We start from the raw sequence: 18,263 nt of genomic DNA, 5'->3' as shown, positions 1-18,263 counted from the left end.
TCTCCCTCCCAGGGACTACAAGTCTCTTAACAGACATATTCCTGGTTACCATAGGAACAAGGGAAAGCAGAATCCAGCCCCACACACCCAGGAGTGTGTGTGTATAACATGTGTGTACCTGAACAACGGGTAAGCATTCACATGCATTCTGCACATGTATGTATACATGTATACACGTATATGTAAATACATACACTTTTTTGCATACTGAGGGTCACCTAGGAAAGACACCATCTAGAAAAAGGTCTGGTCACTTCCTATTCAGTCTCTGTAGTTCAGACATGGCCCTGTCGAAAAGCACATCTTAGAAGCAGAGACTCACGGAGAATCTATCTAGTCCTATGGCTATAGAATCAGGAGGTCACCCCTGGGCCCCTGAAAGATGTCAAGAAGTAAGAAAAGCTAGATTTCTGCTCCCTTTGCTTCCATTCTGTCCCTTGAGGTCATTTGAGGCTGTGGGTTTTCCCACTATCTGGCTTCTTCCCACCCCTCCTTCCAGACAACTGAGGAGCTCAAATTCCCCACGAAATTAGCCACTCCCTTTGAATCTCCTTTCCTGTGGAAGGTTGGGAGAGATGGGAGATGGGGGTGGGGAAGAGAGCAAGAAGGAAGGAGAGAGAAGAGAAAGGAGATAGAAGAGAGAAAAAGGGAGGGAGAAAAGGAATGAAGAGAGAAGGTGGAGAAGAAAAAAGAGGGCAGAGAAGAGAAAGAAGGGAAAAGAGAAGAGAAAGGGGAGAGAAGAAAAGAAAAAGAAAGAAGGGAGGAAGAGAGAAAAAGGAGAGAGAGGAGAAGAAAAGAGGGAAGAAAAGAGAAAGAGAAGAAAAGGGAGCAGAAAGAAGAAAGGAGATAGGAGAGAGAAGAAGATAGGAGGCAGAAGAAAAGAGAGGAGAAAAGAGAGAAAAAGAAAGAGAAGAAAAGAAAAAGGAGACAGAAGAAAGGAAGCAAGAAAAAGGAGAGAGAAGAAAGGAGAAAGAAAAAGGAGAGAAAAGAAAATAAAAAGGGAAGAGATGAAAAGAGCAAAGGGAGAAAGAAGAAAGGAGGAAGGAGGGAGAAAGATGAAAAGAGAGGAGAAAGAAGAAGGGGAGGGAACAGATCCTATTCCCACTGAAACACATAAGTCAATAATTGGACATAATAAAACCAAACCTCAGAAAAATCACAAATGATTTTTCCCAAGGGTCACCCAACTGGTGCCATCATCTTGATTCAAATTAGACTTCCTGACTCTGAGACTTCCAACCACCACACTCTAAGTGAACAGATATCTCATCCTCTATCACGGAAAGGCATCACAGGGAGCATCTAGTCCTCCACAAAGGAGAAAACAGATCCAAAGAAGGACAGGTGGCTTACTCCTGGTCACACAGTAAGAGATGATAGAGTTGGGATTCTAGCCTAGATCTCATAACTGCAAATCTCATGTCCTGTCTTCCATAACATAATCCTTTATATTACAAAGGAGGTAAACAATATTGGGAGGTCTTAGATCCTGTCCAAAATCAGATTATCTGGAAAGTAGAAAGACTTGGATAAAGAGTCCAGTTGTTTCTGTGTTTTTCTCATCCAAATTCATAGACTTCCTGAAATCTATCCCTTTAGGAGTCCATTTGATTCCAGATTCAAACCTTCCTCTTAGGTGGTCTAAAAGGAAACCTAATGGGCATCATAAACAATTCCTGGAATGACAACTGCCTCTAAACACAAGGAATTTAAAAGAAAAAAAGAAAAAGAAAGGAGGAGGAGGAGAGAATTAGGATATTTCAAGTATCTGAAGGGTTTTCTGGTAGGAAAAAATGGACTGGATTTCCTTTTAGCCCTTAGGGTTGAACCAGAAACAATGAAAATTATAAAGAGGCATATTTAACATTGAAGTCCAAAAATTGGGAGCTGTTCAACATTGAAGCAAGCTGACTAAGGAGATGGACAGTTGATATGGTGTAGAAAGGATTCATATCTAGTTTGGGGATGGAATCAGGTGGTCACTGACTCTCCTTCCAATTATGAAATTCTATTTATTCTATAAAACCGAGGAGTTAGTAAACTAAGGACTGGGAAGTTGGATGAAAGAGATAACAAAAGTATGGGGAAATGACAGTCTTACTAACACGAATGAAATAAAAATGGTCACTCTGGCAATCTAAACCTTTGTTCCTCATGTGAGCTATTCCAAAATCAGGTATAGCCATGGTGGATGGGTGCTCCATGGTTCATTCTATAAAAACCCAGTTTCAGTGTCAGACCCTCCAGTAGGTCCCAAACCCTGCCAAATTGTTGCTCCCCCAGTGACAGTTACTTGGAGGTAGATGGAGTGGGGAATCACAGAATTAGTTTAACCATTTCAGCTACTCACTAAAGCAAAGATAGTCTTGGAAAATAGTCCAGTGACCCTTTTAATTTTTAAAACAAGGTTCATAGCTTTCACTACTCTACTCATATCACCTCTTTGTTTCTCTCATACTCACTTTGTAGTATCCTCCTTTAACTGATAAGTCTTTTCCAAAGACACCCATGTGATCCATTTCCCCAGTGATGGTGTGGTTCCTATCCCCTGACTTCTCTGCTTTATGCATCATCTCCATACAAGGTCTCCTAGGAAACTACCCCAGTGTTTAAGGAATCCATTCATTCAAAACCATAATACCTGAGCTCCCACCAGTATGTCTACTTGCATTAGTTCAAACAGAAGACATATTTGAGGGTCTCAATTTAGCAAAACTGCAGAGGAACTAGGCAGATCTGGGATAAGGAGATTCCTTTCAACTCACAAAATGCATCTCAGGCAGTTGGAGGGTGTTGAGATGGCAACCCTTGCCTTACTTCCCACCCACAATCAAAATTCCCGTACTCTCTAATCCACTGGACCTAATACTGGGCTCAGGTTTTAGAGGCAGGATGATTAATCCCTGTGGAGGTCAACTGAGCCTAGAAACCTTAGTTGGAAAATTAAAATGAAAGGAACCAAGTATGATAAAAGCTGATCATTGGAAGGATTTTCTCATATACATGAGTCATTCAAAACTCCCATCAGTCTGCTGGTAAATGTTTAACAACTGACTCTCTGGGAACATAAATGTACGCACAAAATGCCTTTAAATTTAGTCTACATTATCAACATGGTCTCCATGTTACTTTCTTAAATCTAAATAAGGAATAACGCAACAATTAAACCCTGATTTGTAGCATTTGTCACTATCTGAGATATAAAGGCTTACAGTGAAAATTTAACCATTTACCCAGTTCCTGAGAGCTGGTTAAAGCTCCCTTCAGCATAACCCTGCTTCCAATTGTCCCCATAGCTCACTCTCCTGTCATTCCTTTACCCAAGGAGGAACTCCCAAGTGAGAAGACCTTAGGTCCTGTCTTCTCCAAACCCAGAGGATTGGCAAAATTCATTCCTCAATTCCTTGTTTGTTAACTGTGGGGAAGATGACAAGAGAGGGACCTACTCTAGGACCCTCCAGGGAAGGAGCTTTCAGTAAGTGACCTTTATCCAAAGAAAAAGCAGCTACTTACTTGACCTTCAGGCTGGCCAGCATGTTCTTGTCGATCCTGCCAAAACAAAAACAAAATCGACCATAAGGGTGCCATAAGGGTATTGGTTTGTGATCAGGGGTGTAAGAAGGGGGTACATGAGAAGGGGCTGTATGAAGGTTCCAAACCAGAAGGGTGGGATGTGCTCTCAGTTTCATAGGTTCACAGATTCAGAGCTAGAAGGAAAAATCTAGTATCCATCCCATAGATTTAGAGATGTCAAACATCTCCAAAACCATCTAATTTACAGAGGAGGAAACAGAGGCAAAGGGATTTGAAGCAACTTGGTCAAATTCACATAGGACACAAAGCCAGGATTCCAACTCAGGTAATCTGACTCCAGCACTTTCTACGCTGTAACATTGCCTCCCAAAGAGCTCCAAGGAAGAAAAAGAGGGGAAGGAGAAGAGGGAATATTTCTGAAATGAGTAACTGTTTCCCTTAGCATTCATCAATCACAGTTTCCAGAGCTGTAGTCAGATATATGTCTCCTTTTCTCATCGTATTCATTCCCTGCTGCTCCACACAAACACACATACACACCACTACCACCAATTACAACAACAATGAAGACCTAGGGTATCAACTCAGGTCCATCCCTCAGAGAGTTTGGAGGTCTCACCTCCATATTGATTGAACATTTCCCATGTGAAAGACAAAAAAGCTTTATCTCTGCCAGAAGATCACATTATGATTAAGGAAGGAAGACACATGAAACAAAAAAAAAACAAACAAAACTATAAGTTAATTAAAAAACTATAACAGCAACTCACTTGAGTCTGAAGACCTGGTTTCAAATCCAGTTCAATATATGAGTCTATACCCATCAAAGCTACAAAGAACTGGAAAGAGCTATCATTCGTCCTTGGGGAAGTCATTCCTCACCTAGCCCAGCCCCTGGGCCTGCTTTCTTCGGTTCCAAACAAGGGAGCTAGGCTAGGTAACTTCCTAGACTCCTTCCATATGGGAATCGTGTGAGTTTTCAAGTATTCTGTGGAGTAGACCAGACTGTCAAGAATTGGAGGAGGCCAGACAAGAAGAGCTCTTGTGTATGTGGTTGGTGCAGAGAACTTTCCTAGAAGATGGGGCTTGGAGGTCGGATCTGAGAAACAGCTAAAACCAAGTCCCATCTTTCTGGAATACACTTGACCAGTAGGTCAGCCTTGCAATGAAGACACCCTTCCTGCTCCCCTTACCTGCTCTAAATCAGATGGACTGGCACAGACTGGCATAATGCATATTTGTTATCCCCCTGCATTTTCACCAAACTAATCCAACCCCTTCTCTGCCACCCTGGCAGCTACCCCACACCTCCTTGGAAGGATGTATCAGAGCCAGATGCCTCTATTTTTACCCTTAGCATATGTCAGTCCTTCCCACTGCCAACAAGAAGCCTCAGTCTCCCTCCTCAAGTGAAAAGGTGGGCAAACTTCCCAACCTTATTTGGTCTCCCAAAAAGACCTCACCCTTCTGCCTCCTAGACAACCCCCTCTTAACAGTCTGAGTCCCTCCCCCCACCCCGAGATGTGAGTTTTCTAAGATCAGCCCCACTTAAATGTTAGAACCACTGAAAACCCCAGAGGAAACCCTTAGTCAACAGGCATTGATTTATTAAACCCTATTAAGTGGAGTTCTAAATATCAATAATAAACTTGAGTTTATTAATATGAACCAGGTACTGTGGAGCTTGCCTTGGCTGTCCCTCTTGCCTTCCTTATACTTCCCTTGACCTCTTAGAATACCTTCATTCAAGACTCAGTCCAAGCACCACCCTCTGCAGGAAGTCTCCCCCACTTATAGAACCTTCCTCCTGAAGTTATTTTGCATGTGTTTTTGTATGTTCTCTTGCATGCATCATTAGAATGTAAGCTCCTTGAGGGCAGGAGCTGTTCTGCTTTGTCTTTGCCTGAAATAAAATAAGGATTCAATTAATGCTAATTGATTGATAGAGGGATGAACCTCAATTGGTACAGTACCATTTTTGTTATTAAGCATCATGATTGATGTGTATGGTGGAAAAGTCTTTGTCAAGGCACTACAGATGAAGGCAGAGTTGTGCAGAGAGTGTAGGTGGGCTGTGCTGGCACACCCTGGGGGAGTGCCCCACCCATGCACACCTAAATAAGCAGAGATGTTCTATGCATTCAACAGAAGAGGAAATTGAATTCAAGAATGGGAGGTGTATGGGGGCGGCTAGGTGGCATAGTGGATCAAGCACCGGCCCTGGAGTCAGGAGTACCTGGGTTCAAATCCGGTCTCAGACACTTACTAATTACCTAGCTGTGTGGCCTTGGGCAAGCCACTTAACCCCGTTTGCCTTGCAAAAACCTTAAAAAAAAAAAAAAGAACGGGAGGTGTGACTTGCCTACGGTCACACAGTGAGGTTGTGGAGGGGATAAGATTAGAACTGAGGTCCTCTTACTCTTAAGCCTGTTGTGCTCTGGGCCACTGTAACCATCTGGTCATCTACCACTTGCAAAGTAGAGAGAAAAACCCAAGTGCATTGTGTATCCCCAAAGCCATTCCCCTGACTATTCAACTTCCTAAGAACTTCATTGTCAATGGGTTCCCAGGCACCGGACAGCAAACGGATCTGCCAAGGGAGAAGGATGATCCACTGAGTCCCTTCATCTAGCTAGCTCCAAGGATCTTGCCCTCCCCACTTCCCAGCCTCACCCCAGAGAGATGCTTAACTCTAGGCAGTCATCAGTTCTGTCCTAGACAGCAAAGTTCCCACGACAAGGGGAAGGCGTTAGCCACCTGCGGAGGGTGGGGAGCCCTGTGGCTTCAACAGGGGAGAGATGCTGAGATAGGAGGGCAGGTCTTTTCCCTTTCAGGAAACAAACACTGAGTCAGCGCTGTTTATCTCTATTCTCTCTGCTCATCCTTTCTTCTCTGTCTTTCCACTCTTTCATTCGCTTTCTTTTTTTTCTTTCATTCTCTTGTTCATTCTCATTCCTTTCTTGTATTCTCCCTCTCATAGTCTACCTCCCTTTGTTGTCTTCTCATTCTTTTTTCCTGGCTCATTCCCTCATTTCCCCCTCCTCTTGTCTCTCTCATGTACTTGCTGATTCTTTCTCCCCTTTCTCATTCTTGCTCTCACCTTCTCTATTATCCTGTCATTCACTCTTATTACCCTATCATTGACTTATTAGTCTATCATTCACTCTTATTATTTTATCTTTTACTCTATTAGTCTGTCATTCATTCTCTAATGCCTTCTATCAATCTCCTCTCCATGTCATTCTCTCCACATCTCTCAGAGAATCACTAAAACTCAGAACTTAAAGACACCTCACAGAGTATCTCACTCAACCCAGCATCTCCTCTCCACCTACAAGTGGGCCTCCAGAGCTGCTGGGAGACCATATGAAGGGGGGAACCCACTACTTCTCATTCTTCTTTGAGACAATATTATTTGTGAGCTTGAGCTGTTCTCTTGCCCTCTGTCTCCCTCATTGTCTCCAAGTCTCTCATCCTCCATGTCATTTTCTATCTCTGCCCCCTTTCTGTTTCTCTCCCTCCCATTTCCTTTCATCTCCCCATATCCTAAATCTATGTGTTACCTGGATTGTTGATGATGCCGCTCTTATCCGCCTCACACTACACTCTCTACCTCAACTGCATTTATTCAATTCTCATCTCAATATGGTAGAGTCAGTGAGTAAAGAGTTGGTTTAAGAGACCTGGGTTCAAGTCATGTCATGTGATCCTGGGCAAATTCCTTCACCTTCAGTTACTCTAAAACTATAATTTGCTGAGAAGGGACAGACTTACATTGGTAGAAGGGTTTTTTCCCACCAGGAATCCCCCATGCCTATAAAATCATAGGTTCAGTCCCATCCCATTTCCTTTTGGTGGAATATTCCCATATATCCAACCCTGTCCTCTCTCCAGAGCTCCATCTACATCTCTTAACTACCTGAACATCCTCTGAACAGCCAGCAGCTGCTTCAAACACATCTTTAAGACTGAACTTTTCTCCCTCTCACTACCCAAACAATTTTAACTTCCTTTTCCTTTTTCATCAGTTTCCCAATCACCCTAATTCAACCAATATTTGTTTATAGAATCATATAACTAGACCTAGAAAGACCTTCAGAAAACACCTCATTCAACTCCTTTTCACAGATGATAAAACTAAGAAAAAAGACTTAGCCAAGGTAAATTAAAATTAGAGGTGGAATTAATATTGGCCACGCACTGTGCTAATGGTTGCCGAGAGGAAAAAAATCATTCAATCCTTATACTCAAAAAGCTTATATTCTATTTGGTTCTGGGCAGGGCAGAGGGACCCAGACTATACAACTGATAAGAGTATCATTGCTTAGCCCTACCAGATCTAAAATTATATTATAAAGCATCAGTCATCAAAACTAGCCTGGTAATGGCTAGGAAACAGAGTGGTGGACCAGTAGAATAGACTAGGTGCAATAGCAGGAAATGATTATAGTAATTTGCTGTTTGATAAACCAGAAGAGTCCAGATATTGGGATAAAAACTCTCTCTTCAATAAAAACTGTTGGGAAAATTGGAAGTTAGTATGGCAGAAACTTAGATTAGACCAACACCTCACACCCTTTACCAAGGTAAGATCCAAATGGATACAGGACTTAGACATAAAAAACAATACTATAAGCAAATTAGAAGATCAAGGACTAGTTTACCTGTCAGATCTATGGAAGGGGAGCAGTTTATGACCAAGGAAGAGATGGAGAACATCACCAAAAACCGATTGGATGATTTCGATTACATTAAATTAAATAGCTTTTGCACACGCAAAACCACTGTAACCAAGATCAAAAGAAAAGTAGTAAATTGGGAAACCATTTTTACAACTAGTATTTCTGACAAAGGGCTCATTTCTAAAATATACAGAGAACTGAGTCAAATTTTAAAAACAAAAAAACAAGCCATTCCCCAGTTGACAAATGGTCAGAGGATATGCAAAGTCAATTTACAGATGAGGAAATCAAAGGGATCCATAGTCTTGTGAAAAATTGCTCTAAATCACTACTTAGTAGAGAAATGCAACATCTACCACCTCACACCTCTCAGACTGGCCAATATGACCAAAAAGGACATGAATAATGTTGGAAAGGATATGGCAAATCTGGAACACTAATACATTGTTGGTGGAGCTGTGAACTCATCCAACCTTTCTGGAGAGCAATTTGGATAACAAAGGACAACAAAACTGTGCATACCCTTTGATCCAGCAATACTACTGCTGGATGTATACCCTGAAGAGATGATGAATAAGGGTAAAAACATCACTTGTACAAAAATATTCATAGCAGCCCTGTTGGTGGTAGCAAAGAATTGGAAATTAAGTGAATATCCTTCAATTGAGGAATGGCTTAATAAACTGTGGTATATGTATGTGATGGAGCACTATTGTTCTATTAGAAACCAGGAGGGATGGGAATTCAGGGAAGCCGGGAGGGATGTGCATGAACTGATGCTGAGTGAGATGAGCAGAACCAGAAAAACACTGTACACCCTAACAACAACATGGGAGTGATGATCAACCCTGATGGACTTGCTCATTCCATCAGTGCAACAAACAGGGACAATTTTGGGGTATCAGCAATGGAGAATACCATCTGTATCCAGAGAAAGAATTGTGGAGTGTGAACAAAGACCAAAGACTATTACCTTTAATTTTTAAAAAAATACCATTATTTTATTATGTAATTTTGCTATCTCTTATACTTTATTTTTCTTCCTTAAGGATATGATTTCTCTCTCATCACATTCAACTTAGATCAATGTAAAGATTGACAAATAGCCTTCTGTGGGGGGTGGGGGAGGGAAGCAAGATTAGGGGGAAAACTGAAAAATTCAAAATAAATAAAATCTTTCTTTAAAAAAAAAAAAAGAATACCACTGGGCAGAGAGAGAACCAGACAAGGTTTTCAGTAGGAAGGAGAAAATGTTTTCAACTCGGAAAGTCTGGAGGGGCTTCCAGAGGAGGAAGTGCCTTGGTTGGACTTAAAGAAATGGAAGGAGGGAGATGACAGAGATGAGGGAGTAGTGTATCCTAGGCTTGAGAGGGACAGTAACCTGTGTGAATGCAGAAATGAAGATGACAGCGGTCAGCCAGTGCTCCAGTTTGGATGGCCTCATATAATGGGTTAGGGAAAGGGATTGGACCTGGAATGTCATTGGCATAGGAAGCTCCCAAGTGAAGACAATTGCTCTACTAAGGAAGGTCGGCTCCTTCTCTACCTAGGTCCCTGAAGCATTGAGATGACTTGCTTAGGACTGCATAGCCAGAATGTCTCAAAGCCAGATGACTGGAAAGGTAGCTTGGTGCTCTATAGTACATTCCTTAACTGCCAGACTTGTATTCTCTTCCAGAAACAATAGGGAGCTACTGAAGGTCAGGTCATAACCCATTAAATTATTTGACAACTCTGCAGAAGATGGATTGGAGGCAGAGAGTGGTGAGGTTAGTGAACTATTCCAAGCAGGACAGTAGACATATCAATGCAACATTGGCAGAGCTATGAATTGGTCAGATTGTTCTGGAAAATCATTGAGAACTAATCTGAAAAAAGTCATTAAACTGTTCATGACCTTTGACCAAGCTCTATCAGGACTAGGTTTCCCAAGGAGGCAAAAGTCAGGGGGAAGGTCCCACATAAACATAAATATTTCCAGTAGAAGCAAAGAACTAGTAGGAAGTGGGGTACACATCAAAGGTCCAGTCCTATCCCGCACTGTGAATGTGATGCCATGTTATTGTGCTATAGGAAATTCTGATTATCAAGAGTTCTGAGAAACATAGGAAGACTTATGTGAATGACACAGAGTGAAGAGAGCAGGACCAAGAGAATACTTTTGTCCAAAATGATACAAAAGGAAACCATGTTGAAAGAGTGCAGAACACAGCTCTACAAAATTACCAGGGCCTGACCTTCCCAGAGCCCTCTGGCAATTCTATCCTTTATGTTAGGTTGCTTCCCTTCAGGTAGTATCAAAGGTGGGATTTGAACTCAGTTTTTCTGACCAGTTGAAAAGAACTTGAATGAGTGAAAAACTTGAGTTTGAGACCAGTCAAACTGTCCTATGGAGCTTTCTTTAGTACATATTTTGGATTATCTTATCCTTGTATGCATTTTCTGAAATTATATTAATGTGTCCCATATTAATCCATTAGTCATTTAGTCCAACCCCCTAATTTTAAAGAATAAACTGAGGTCACATGAGCACCAAATAGGGTTGGAACCAATGATCCCTTGACTCTCAGTCCAATTTTCTTTTTACTGCAACCAGGTGGCTCAGTGGATAAAAACACTGGACCTGGAGTCAGGACGACCTGAATTCAAATCTGACCTCAGACACTAGCTGTGTGACCCTGTGAAACCTCTGTTTGCTTTAATCCACAGAAGAATGAAGTGGCAAAATCACTCCAGTATCTTTACTAAGAAAACCCCATGGACAATGCGGTCCATGGAGTCATGAAGGTCTAGACATAACCTTTTCCCCCCACTATGATTTCTTTGCCTTCTCTCCCTCCATCTCCCCATCCTATCTCCTTCCTACTTACTCCTGTCACCAACTCCCACCCCCAGGCTCTCTCCCAGCCATCTCTCAAACTGGTACTGCTGTCATCTGGCCCTCCCTCTGCTCTGTAGCCCTTTTCTATCAAGTCCCCGCCCCAAGAACTGAAAGGAAACTGATAACAGGGACCCAGAAGTTTCTTCTCCTTGGTGGGAAAAAGCTGTCCCATAAGGTCTATGGAGGCCTCAATTTCATCATTTGGAAACTGGGCTTTCACTGGAAGCAGGAACTCTCTCTGCCTCTATGTCTCTATGACTCTCCAAAAGAAGGAAACTAAGGCAGGAGCCATGAAGCAAACTCTAGAGTCACACAGTGGGATGATCTTTGCTCACAAAGTGGTTCAAGATGGGTTGCCAGAGTTCTAGTGGACAGACAGTGAAAGAGTCTCTTCCATCTCCTTCCTATAGCTGACTGGCCTACTGATCTGTGCCCCAAGAATAAAATTAGGGAACACTGAGAAAGGGCTATCAGAGGCAGAGATCCACATGAAGCTATTGACTCACAGAACTGAAACACACTGTCTCCCTTCCTCCCAACCCTCCATCCACAGCTCTTGCTCTCTCCTCTGTCGTCTCTGTCTCTGTCACTCACACACACACACACACACACACACACACACACACACACACACACACACACACAGTCTCAGGGTGTCTGACCCTGCAAATACCAGAGACAAAAGGAGGGCCAGTTGTTCTCCAGCCCATACCAAGCCCCCCTGCCCTCTGAAGAGTGGCAGCACTGCCACTGAATTCCAGGCAGATTTCTCTGGAATGCCTCCTGCTGACCTCAGAAGGGATGTGCCCAATGGATGATGACACCTGAATTACCAACCCCCCAAAAGAGTTAGTGGGAAGAGCACTGGCTCCAGAGCCAGAGGATCTGACACTGTGACCTTGACCATGGTCTATGATCTGATTCTCAGAGTCCCCCTTTCCAACAAAAGATTTCCATGACACCTCCACCCCTTGCCCTCTCATAAAATATTCCCTCTATTTCTGGGCTACCTGGAGAAATGAGAGATTTTCCCCAACAAGTCATCTTAACCCTCTCCTTGGCCCTGAGTAGGGTCAGTACCTCCCACCATGCCCTCTGTCTGGCTCCATGGCACCCACCATCCAAAGCCCCCGAAGGAGACGCTGCGCTTCCTCCCAAACATTGTGGCGGGCCTCCCAGGCATCTGTGGTGACAGCAGAGCAGAGTAGCAGCAGGTTCTGGGATTGCCCAGAGAAGGGCTCTCAGGCTTGGGGGTGGTGCACAGAAGGCTGAACTCTGGGGTCTGCCCACCCCCCACGCTTCCTGTGGGAGGGGTGACTCAAGGCCAGTGGCAGCCGATTAGGGGAGAGGAAAGTGTCTCTGAGAGCAGCCAGGCTCCTTCAGGAGAGGCCAGTGTTGTGCTCCTGACCTTGGGCCTGGGCTGACAGGTCGTGGGTCTGCCCACCGTGGCAGATGGAGCAGGGAGGAAGGAGGAGAAGGAAAGCAGAAGGTCAGTGAGGGCAAGTCCCCCCTTCTCACCACCACACCCCCAGGGGAACTGGCAGCCCCGGAACCACTCAGCTGGCAGATTACGCCACCCACTGCTGAGGATGCCCAACTCTGCCCTGCAGCTACCCTGTCGGTTTCCTGAAACCCAGGCTTCTGAGAATTCCCACGGGGCCTCTTGCCACAAAGAAGACAGCGCCCCCGGCTCCAGGCAGAGTGACTGCTGGGGAGTGTCAGAAGCCTTCCAGAGAATGAGAGTCCTCAGATGATGGCAAAGGATCCAGGCTCTCCCTAATGATCTCTGTGACCTCCCTTCCCAGGTCCCAGGGGGCTCCAGTGGTACTCACCACCTACCTACACTGGCGGGGAGGGGGGTTGTCAAACAAGACAAGATTTATAGAGGGTCTTAATAAAAGGTCAGTGCCCTCTCCCTCCCACGAATAAGGAGATTTTGTCTGAGGATCTGAATTTAAATCTTAACTTATTTCCTGTGAAACCTTAGGCAAGTCACTTCCCCCATCTAAGCTTTGGTTTCCTCATTGGTAAAGGGGGTGGGGTAGGGTGGGGTGGGGTGGGGTGGGGGGTGGGGTGGGGGAGGCTTGGGTTGTATGAACTTTAAAATCTCTGCCAACCTAGAGACTGTTCTTGCCAACTCTGTTCCTCTCCACCTAGGGAAAGATCCAAAGCCCCCGGCATGCAGACATAAAGTACCCAAAGTCAAGCTCCCATGTCATTATGTCGAGGGTTGGGATTAGAAGGGTTACACATCACCAGGAATTGACTTCTCTGATTGCCCCATCACTAGCCAGCACCACAGCACCGGATCGGGGGCCTAGACGGATGGTGGTGGTACCAAATGTGACTCCTCCCGGGCAACATGGTATGGGAGAGGGGCAGATAGAGGAGCATTGGATTTGGTAGTCAGAAGACCTGGGTTCAAATCCTCCCTGTTATGAGCTTTGTGACTTTGAGCATGTCACTTCACTCTCTGGAGCTTAGTTTCTTCACTGTAAAATGAAGGCATTGTACTAGATAGTTTCTGAGGTCCCTACCAGTTCTAAATCTAGGGCTTTATCTATGATCTTTAGTTCCCTCAACTCTAAATATTATTAAAATCTTTTCTATTAGAACTCCCTTTGCATGGATAGAGTGTCCTCCCTGGAAGTTCCCAATATTAGTGAGATATTTAAACAACAACCACTACTCTGATAAAAGTCATCTATCTGTTTTGTCTGGTTCATTCATTCACCATGAATTTACTCATTTGGTGCTTCCAATTAGAGAGCCAAAGGCAAAACAGAAGCAGGCCTTGCTTTCAAAGAGTTTACAGATTATTGGGAGAGACAACATAAAGACAAAAAGAAAACACATAGGATACACAAAGTTAATATAAAGTAATTTCAGAGGCCGGGAGAACAGGAAGGGCCTCGTGGAGTTGAGTCTAGAAGGATCTGGGGATATCAAGAAGTGGGGGCCAAAAAGGAAGATATTCCATTCATGGAGGACAATCCATGCAAAGACAAGAGATACAGTCACAGGCAGCATCCTAACGGCCAGACTGGTTTGGACTGGCACATAGAGAAGACAAAAGGGAGTAATGGGAAATAAGGCCAGAATGTGAAAGATGTTAAAACGTCCCACAAGGGAATTCTGGAGTCTCAGGGAATTTTTGAGGATGAGGATGACATGGTCTTAGGGGTATAGATTTAGAACTATAAGAATTTCACAAATCGTCTGGTCCAATGCCCTCATTTTGCAGATGAGGAAACAGAGGCCTGGCTAAGCGACAGGCCCAAGGGAAAATGATTTTTACCTGTAATATAGTTCCTACAAGAAATCCATTGTATCTCAACTAGATCATTATTCCCTGGAGGCCAGAGAATGTGACCTGTTGGCCTAGCTTGAGGTTGAGCGTATAGGAAGTCTTCAGGAAAGACTTGATGAATGAATGTGGACCTCAGTTTAGCCCCCAATCCTGAAATCATGGGCCGCCTTCTTCACGCCACTGTTGCCTTACTAGTGAGGACGATGAAGTACACATCAGTAACTGCAAGGGGGACCAGATGTGGGGCACAGAATTTAGTTATCCTGACAGGAAGTAGGGTAGGGACATATTCCCTCACCCAATGGATGCTCAAAGACCATAGGAGCACAGATTTAGACCTAGACATAGAACTTTCATTTTAGAGGCTTAAGGGATATAAGAAATGAACTCCTTCCCCCTAAACACAAGCCATCTATGACTCGAACCCCCTCTCCACCTCCATGAAGTAGAAATAAAGGGGCCCCCGCTGTAGATGCCCTGGTCCTTCCAGGGCCCCTAGTTCCCCCCGCCCCTTCCCCTGGGTTTCCGGTTTGTGGCTGTTCTGGGTGCAACCCTCACGGGAAGGCAGGGCTGCAAGACAGAACCAGCATGGTGGGGAGTGGGAGGAGACAAATCATAAGGCTATTTTTGCCCCCTGGTGGCATGGTTTGCCTACCTTGCCCATTCCCCCAGCAGGCAGGCCTAAAGTAGACGGGTTGACCTCAGTTTCCAAAGTTAAGATGTGACCTCTCCATGGAATATAAAGTGCTCTGATTTGAGGAATGATGGGGAGATTGCCTTTCTGAAACTTAAATCATTGGGACTTAGGGCAAATCACTCTCCCCTTCTCAACCTCAGTTTTCTCACTGTAAAATGGGGATGGGGACTAGCTGCCTTCTATGAGCTGGCCAAGCTCCTAAACTGATGCTAAGATCTTATCACAGGATTGGGTCATTTTGGGGACTGGAGTAGGAGATTCATAACCTGTGCCCAGCTACTGCGTCCCTCACCAACATCTTTCCTTGTCACCAGAGGATGCTTAGCACCTCCAGCTGCCAGTCAAAGGATATTCCATATTTATACTCCAAGTCATGCAAATGGCAATGAGACTGCAGAGGTGTGTGTGTGGGGGGGGTGAATACATGTCCATGTGTGAGTTACACATATGTGTATGTGTGTGACAATTAGCGTGGGTTAAAAAAATTTGGAGTAAGATGAATGCAAATGATCTTGTCACTGAATCACCATGCATGTGATTCTGAGTGTGTCAGCCAAGGTAAGTCATGTGAGTCCCTCCCTCTGTAGACACATCTGTGTGTATGTGAGAAAGAAAGTTAGGGGGAGAGAGACAGAGAGACAGGGAGACAGAGTCAGAGAGAGACAGAGAGAGAGAGAAGAAGAAGAAAAGAGGAGGAGGAGGAGGAGGAGGAGGAGGAGAAGCCCAGTAGCGTGATAGGCACCAATGACATCAGATAGCTCTTGAGTAGATAGATCCCTGTGGACCCTTCATCCTGTCAGCCCAGTCTCACTGTCTCTCTGCAGTCTTCCTCTCCAAAGTGGCTGGGGCTGGATTTCTGGTTTTTCTTTTGACGTCATTTCTACTTGACCACTTGGAGGCTGGTCCTTAGGGAGGGATTGGCTAAAGTTTTAGGAAGTGAGTTATAAGCTTCAGGTCTCTGGAAGCCACATCATGAGCTAAGCAGTCCCAGGGGCCCTATCTCGATTGGGCCCCTGGGAAATACAACATTCTGTCTTCCCCACTTGGCTAAGCAAGGTACAACCTTCCATCTCTTTCCTTCACCAGATGACATATGATAGAGAATAGATTTAGAGCTGGGCAGAATCTCCCACCTAAGCCAGCCCAACCCACTTCACAAGTGAGTTCTCTTTCTAGGCATACCCTGCTCACAGTGACCACAGGAGGAACAGAATCCCAAGCTTTTAATTTCTATATTAATTTTTGCGTGCTTAGAAAATTTTTTAAATTTAATTTAGTTTTTAGTTTCCTGATGACAAAACTCTTCCTATTGTAGACCAGCAACAACACACTAAATTAGGGTCTTAGAGAAGTATCTAGCGCACAGGGCCATGCCTTCAGGATGGGTCAGAGGCTACACTTGACCTCAGGGTCATCTTCCCCCAAGGACAGCCCTCCCTCTATCATACTCCACTGATCCCTTCCTTGTAAATAAATCCTACAAACATACTCATGTTTCCTGGAGGGTGAGGAAAATGTTAATAAGAAGGGAAAGAAAGAACAGATGCTAAAATCAATTAAACAGCTACCTGAGCAGAAGCAGCAGCAGAAAAAGGAGTTGAGCTGAGGCTCTGGGGAATATTTCCTCTGAGCTTTAGACTTCATCATAGGTGGCACAATGGATAGAGTATCTAGCCTATGGTTCAGAGGTTGCCATTCAGTTGTTTCAATCATGCCCCACTCTTAGAGACCTAAAGGGTCTTCTTGTCAAAGATACTAGGGTGCTTTGCCATTTCCTTCTCCAGTTCATTTTTACAAATAATGAAACTGAGATAAACAGGGTGAAGTGATTTGCCCAGGGTCACATGACTAGTATATGTCTGAGGCTGGATTTGAACTCAGGAAGATGAGTCTTCTGGATGATTCTGGACAGAGACTTAGTACACTACAGTGCCTCTAGCGGTCTTACCTTTCTTTTCCCTCATATATTCTGCAAACAGTGACACTGATCTCACTTAAGACTCTCTATGTCCTGACTCAGAGCATTTTCTCTGGCTGGTCCCCAAGCCAGGAATGTTTTCCTTCCTCATCTCACTCCCTGGCTTCCTTCAAGTCTAGACAAGAAACCATTCACTTTCTCCATAATCTTAGTGCTTTCTTTCTGAGATTAGCCCCAATTTATTTACATGTTGTTTATATGTGTTCTCCCCCACTCCCCCTATGAGATCTTTAATAGCAGGGGACTATGATTTTACTGTATGTGTACGTGTTTGTGTGTACCATATTGCCTGGTATATGGTAAGCACTTAATAATGGGCTGGTTGAATAAATGACTGACTGATCCAGTAGAACTATAATTATAATGAGTTACCACTAAAATAACGCCAACCTGACCTATTTTAACAAGTTGTTTATGTTGAAAAAATGGAAAACAGATAAAGGAACAGACATCAACACAGCCTATTACCATTTCCTGGAGAAGTTTTAACAAATGTAAATCAATCATCATAACCAGAAGACCAAAAAACTAGTTCAACCAGAAAATGTTTGATCTCATTGAATAGCAGAGTAAGGCATGCTAGGACAATGCCAGTTTCAAATAAAAACTAATTGGTAAAGTCTTACAGCGGATGATGTTGGAAAATCATGAACAGTATTATTCAACAAAAAAGAAAAAAATTAGGGGAAAGTATACAAAAAGCATGACAAGAGATCCAAATAAGCAAAACCATCCTGAAGGCATTTACGAATGAACTTGGAAGGTGGATCATAGTTAGAACTCAAGTGTGTTTCTATGATATATTTATTAGACCAGAAGAAAAATGGGAAGGATCTGTAAACATACAAGGAATTATAAAAAAAAAATTTTCCTACAATAAACTCTTCTCTGTCAAATAAAATGGAATTTCCACATTGGGGTTCAACCACACAAACCCCCAAGATATTTAATGAGAAAGTAGAAATGGTGATAAAGAAATTAAAAAAAAGCCAATGGATTACGTCGGCTACACTCAGAGTCTGCTTAGCTGTAGTTAGATGGGCACCACAGTACATAAAGTTATGGGCCTGGAGACAGAGACCTGAGTTCAAATCTGTCCTCAAATCTGTTACCCAGGATAAGTTTCTTATTGTCTCTGCACCTCAGATATCTCAACTGTAAAATGGGGATAATAATAGCAC

The 18,263-nt window shown here is 43.7% G+C and overlaps 1 protein-coding gene across 3 annotated transcripts in view; it reads right to left on the bottom strand.

The window, feature by feature from the left end:
* The window catches only part of RAP1GAP2 (RAP1 GTPase activating protein 2), a 271,689-nt gene that overhangs the window by 235,550 nt on the left and 17,876 nt on the right, over nucleotides 1-18,263 (bottom strand). For 2 of the 3 annotated variants that reach the window (XM_074189228.1, XM_074189229.1), the window contains exon 2: nucleotides 3,514-3,549. In XM_074189228.1, coding sequence (XP_074045329.1) covers nucleotides 3,514-3,536 — 23 coding nt within the window. In that variant the 5' untranslated portion in view covers nucleotides 3,537-3,549. Of the gene's footprint in view, nucleotides 1-3,513; nucleotides 3,550-12,215; nucleotides 12,563-18,263 lie in introns of those variants that run through there. The other variant, XM_074189227.1, reaches the window with a different exon arrangement.

The sequence above is a fragment of the Macrotis lagotis genome, chromosome 5 (assembly GCF_037893015.1).
Source record: "Macrotis lagotis isolate mMagLag1 chromosome 5, bilby.v1.9.chrom.fasta, whole genome shotgun sequence".
NCBI classification, from domain to species: Eukaryota; Metazoa; Chordata; class Mammalia; order Peramelemorphia; family Peramelidae; genus Macrotis; species Macrotis lagotis.
Note: the sequence above shows the minus strand (reverse complement) of the source record. Positions and strands in the feature narration are given on the sequence as shown.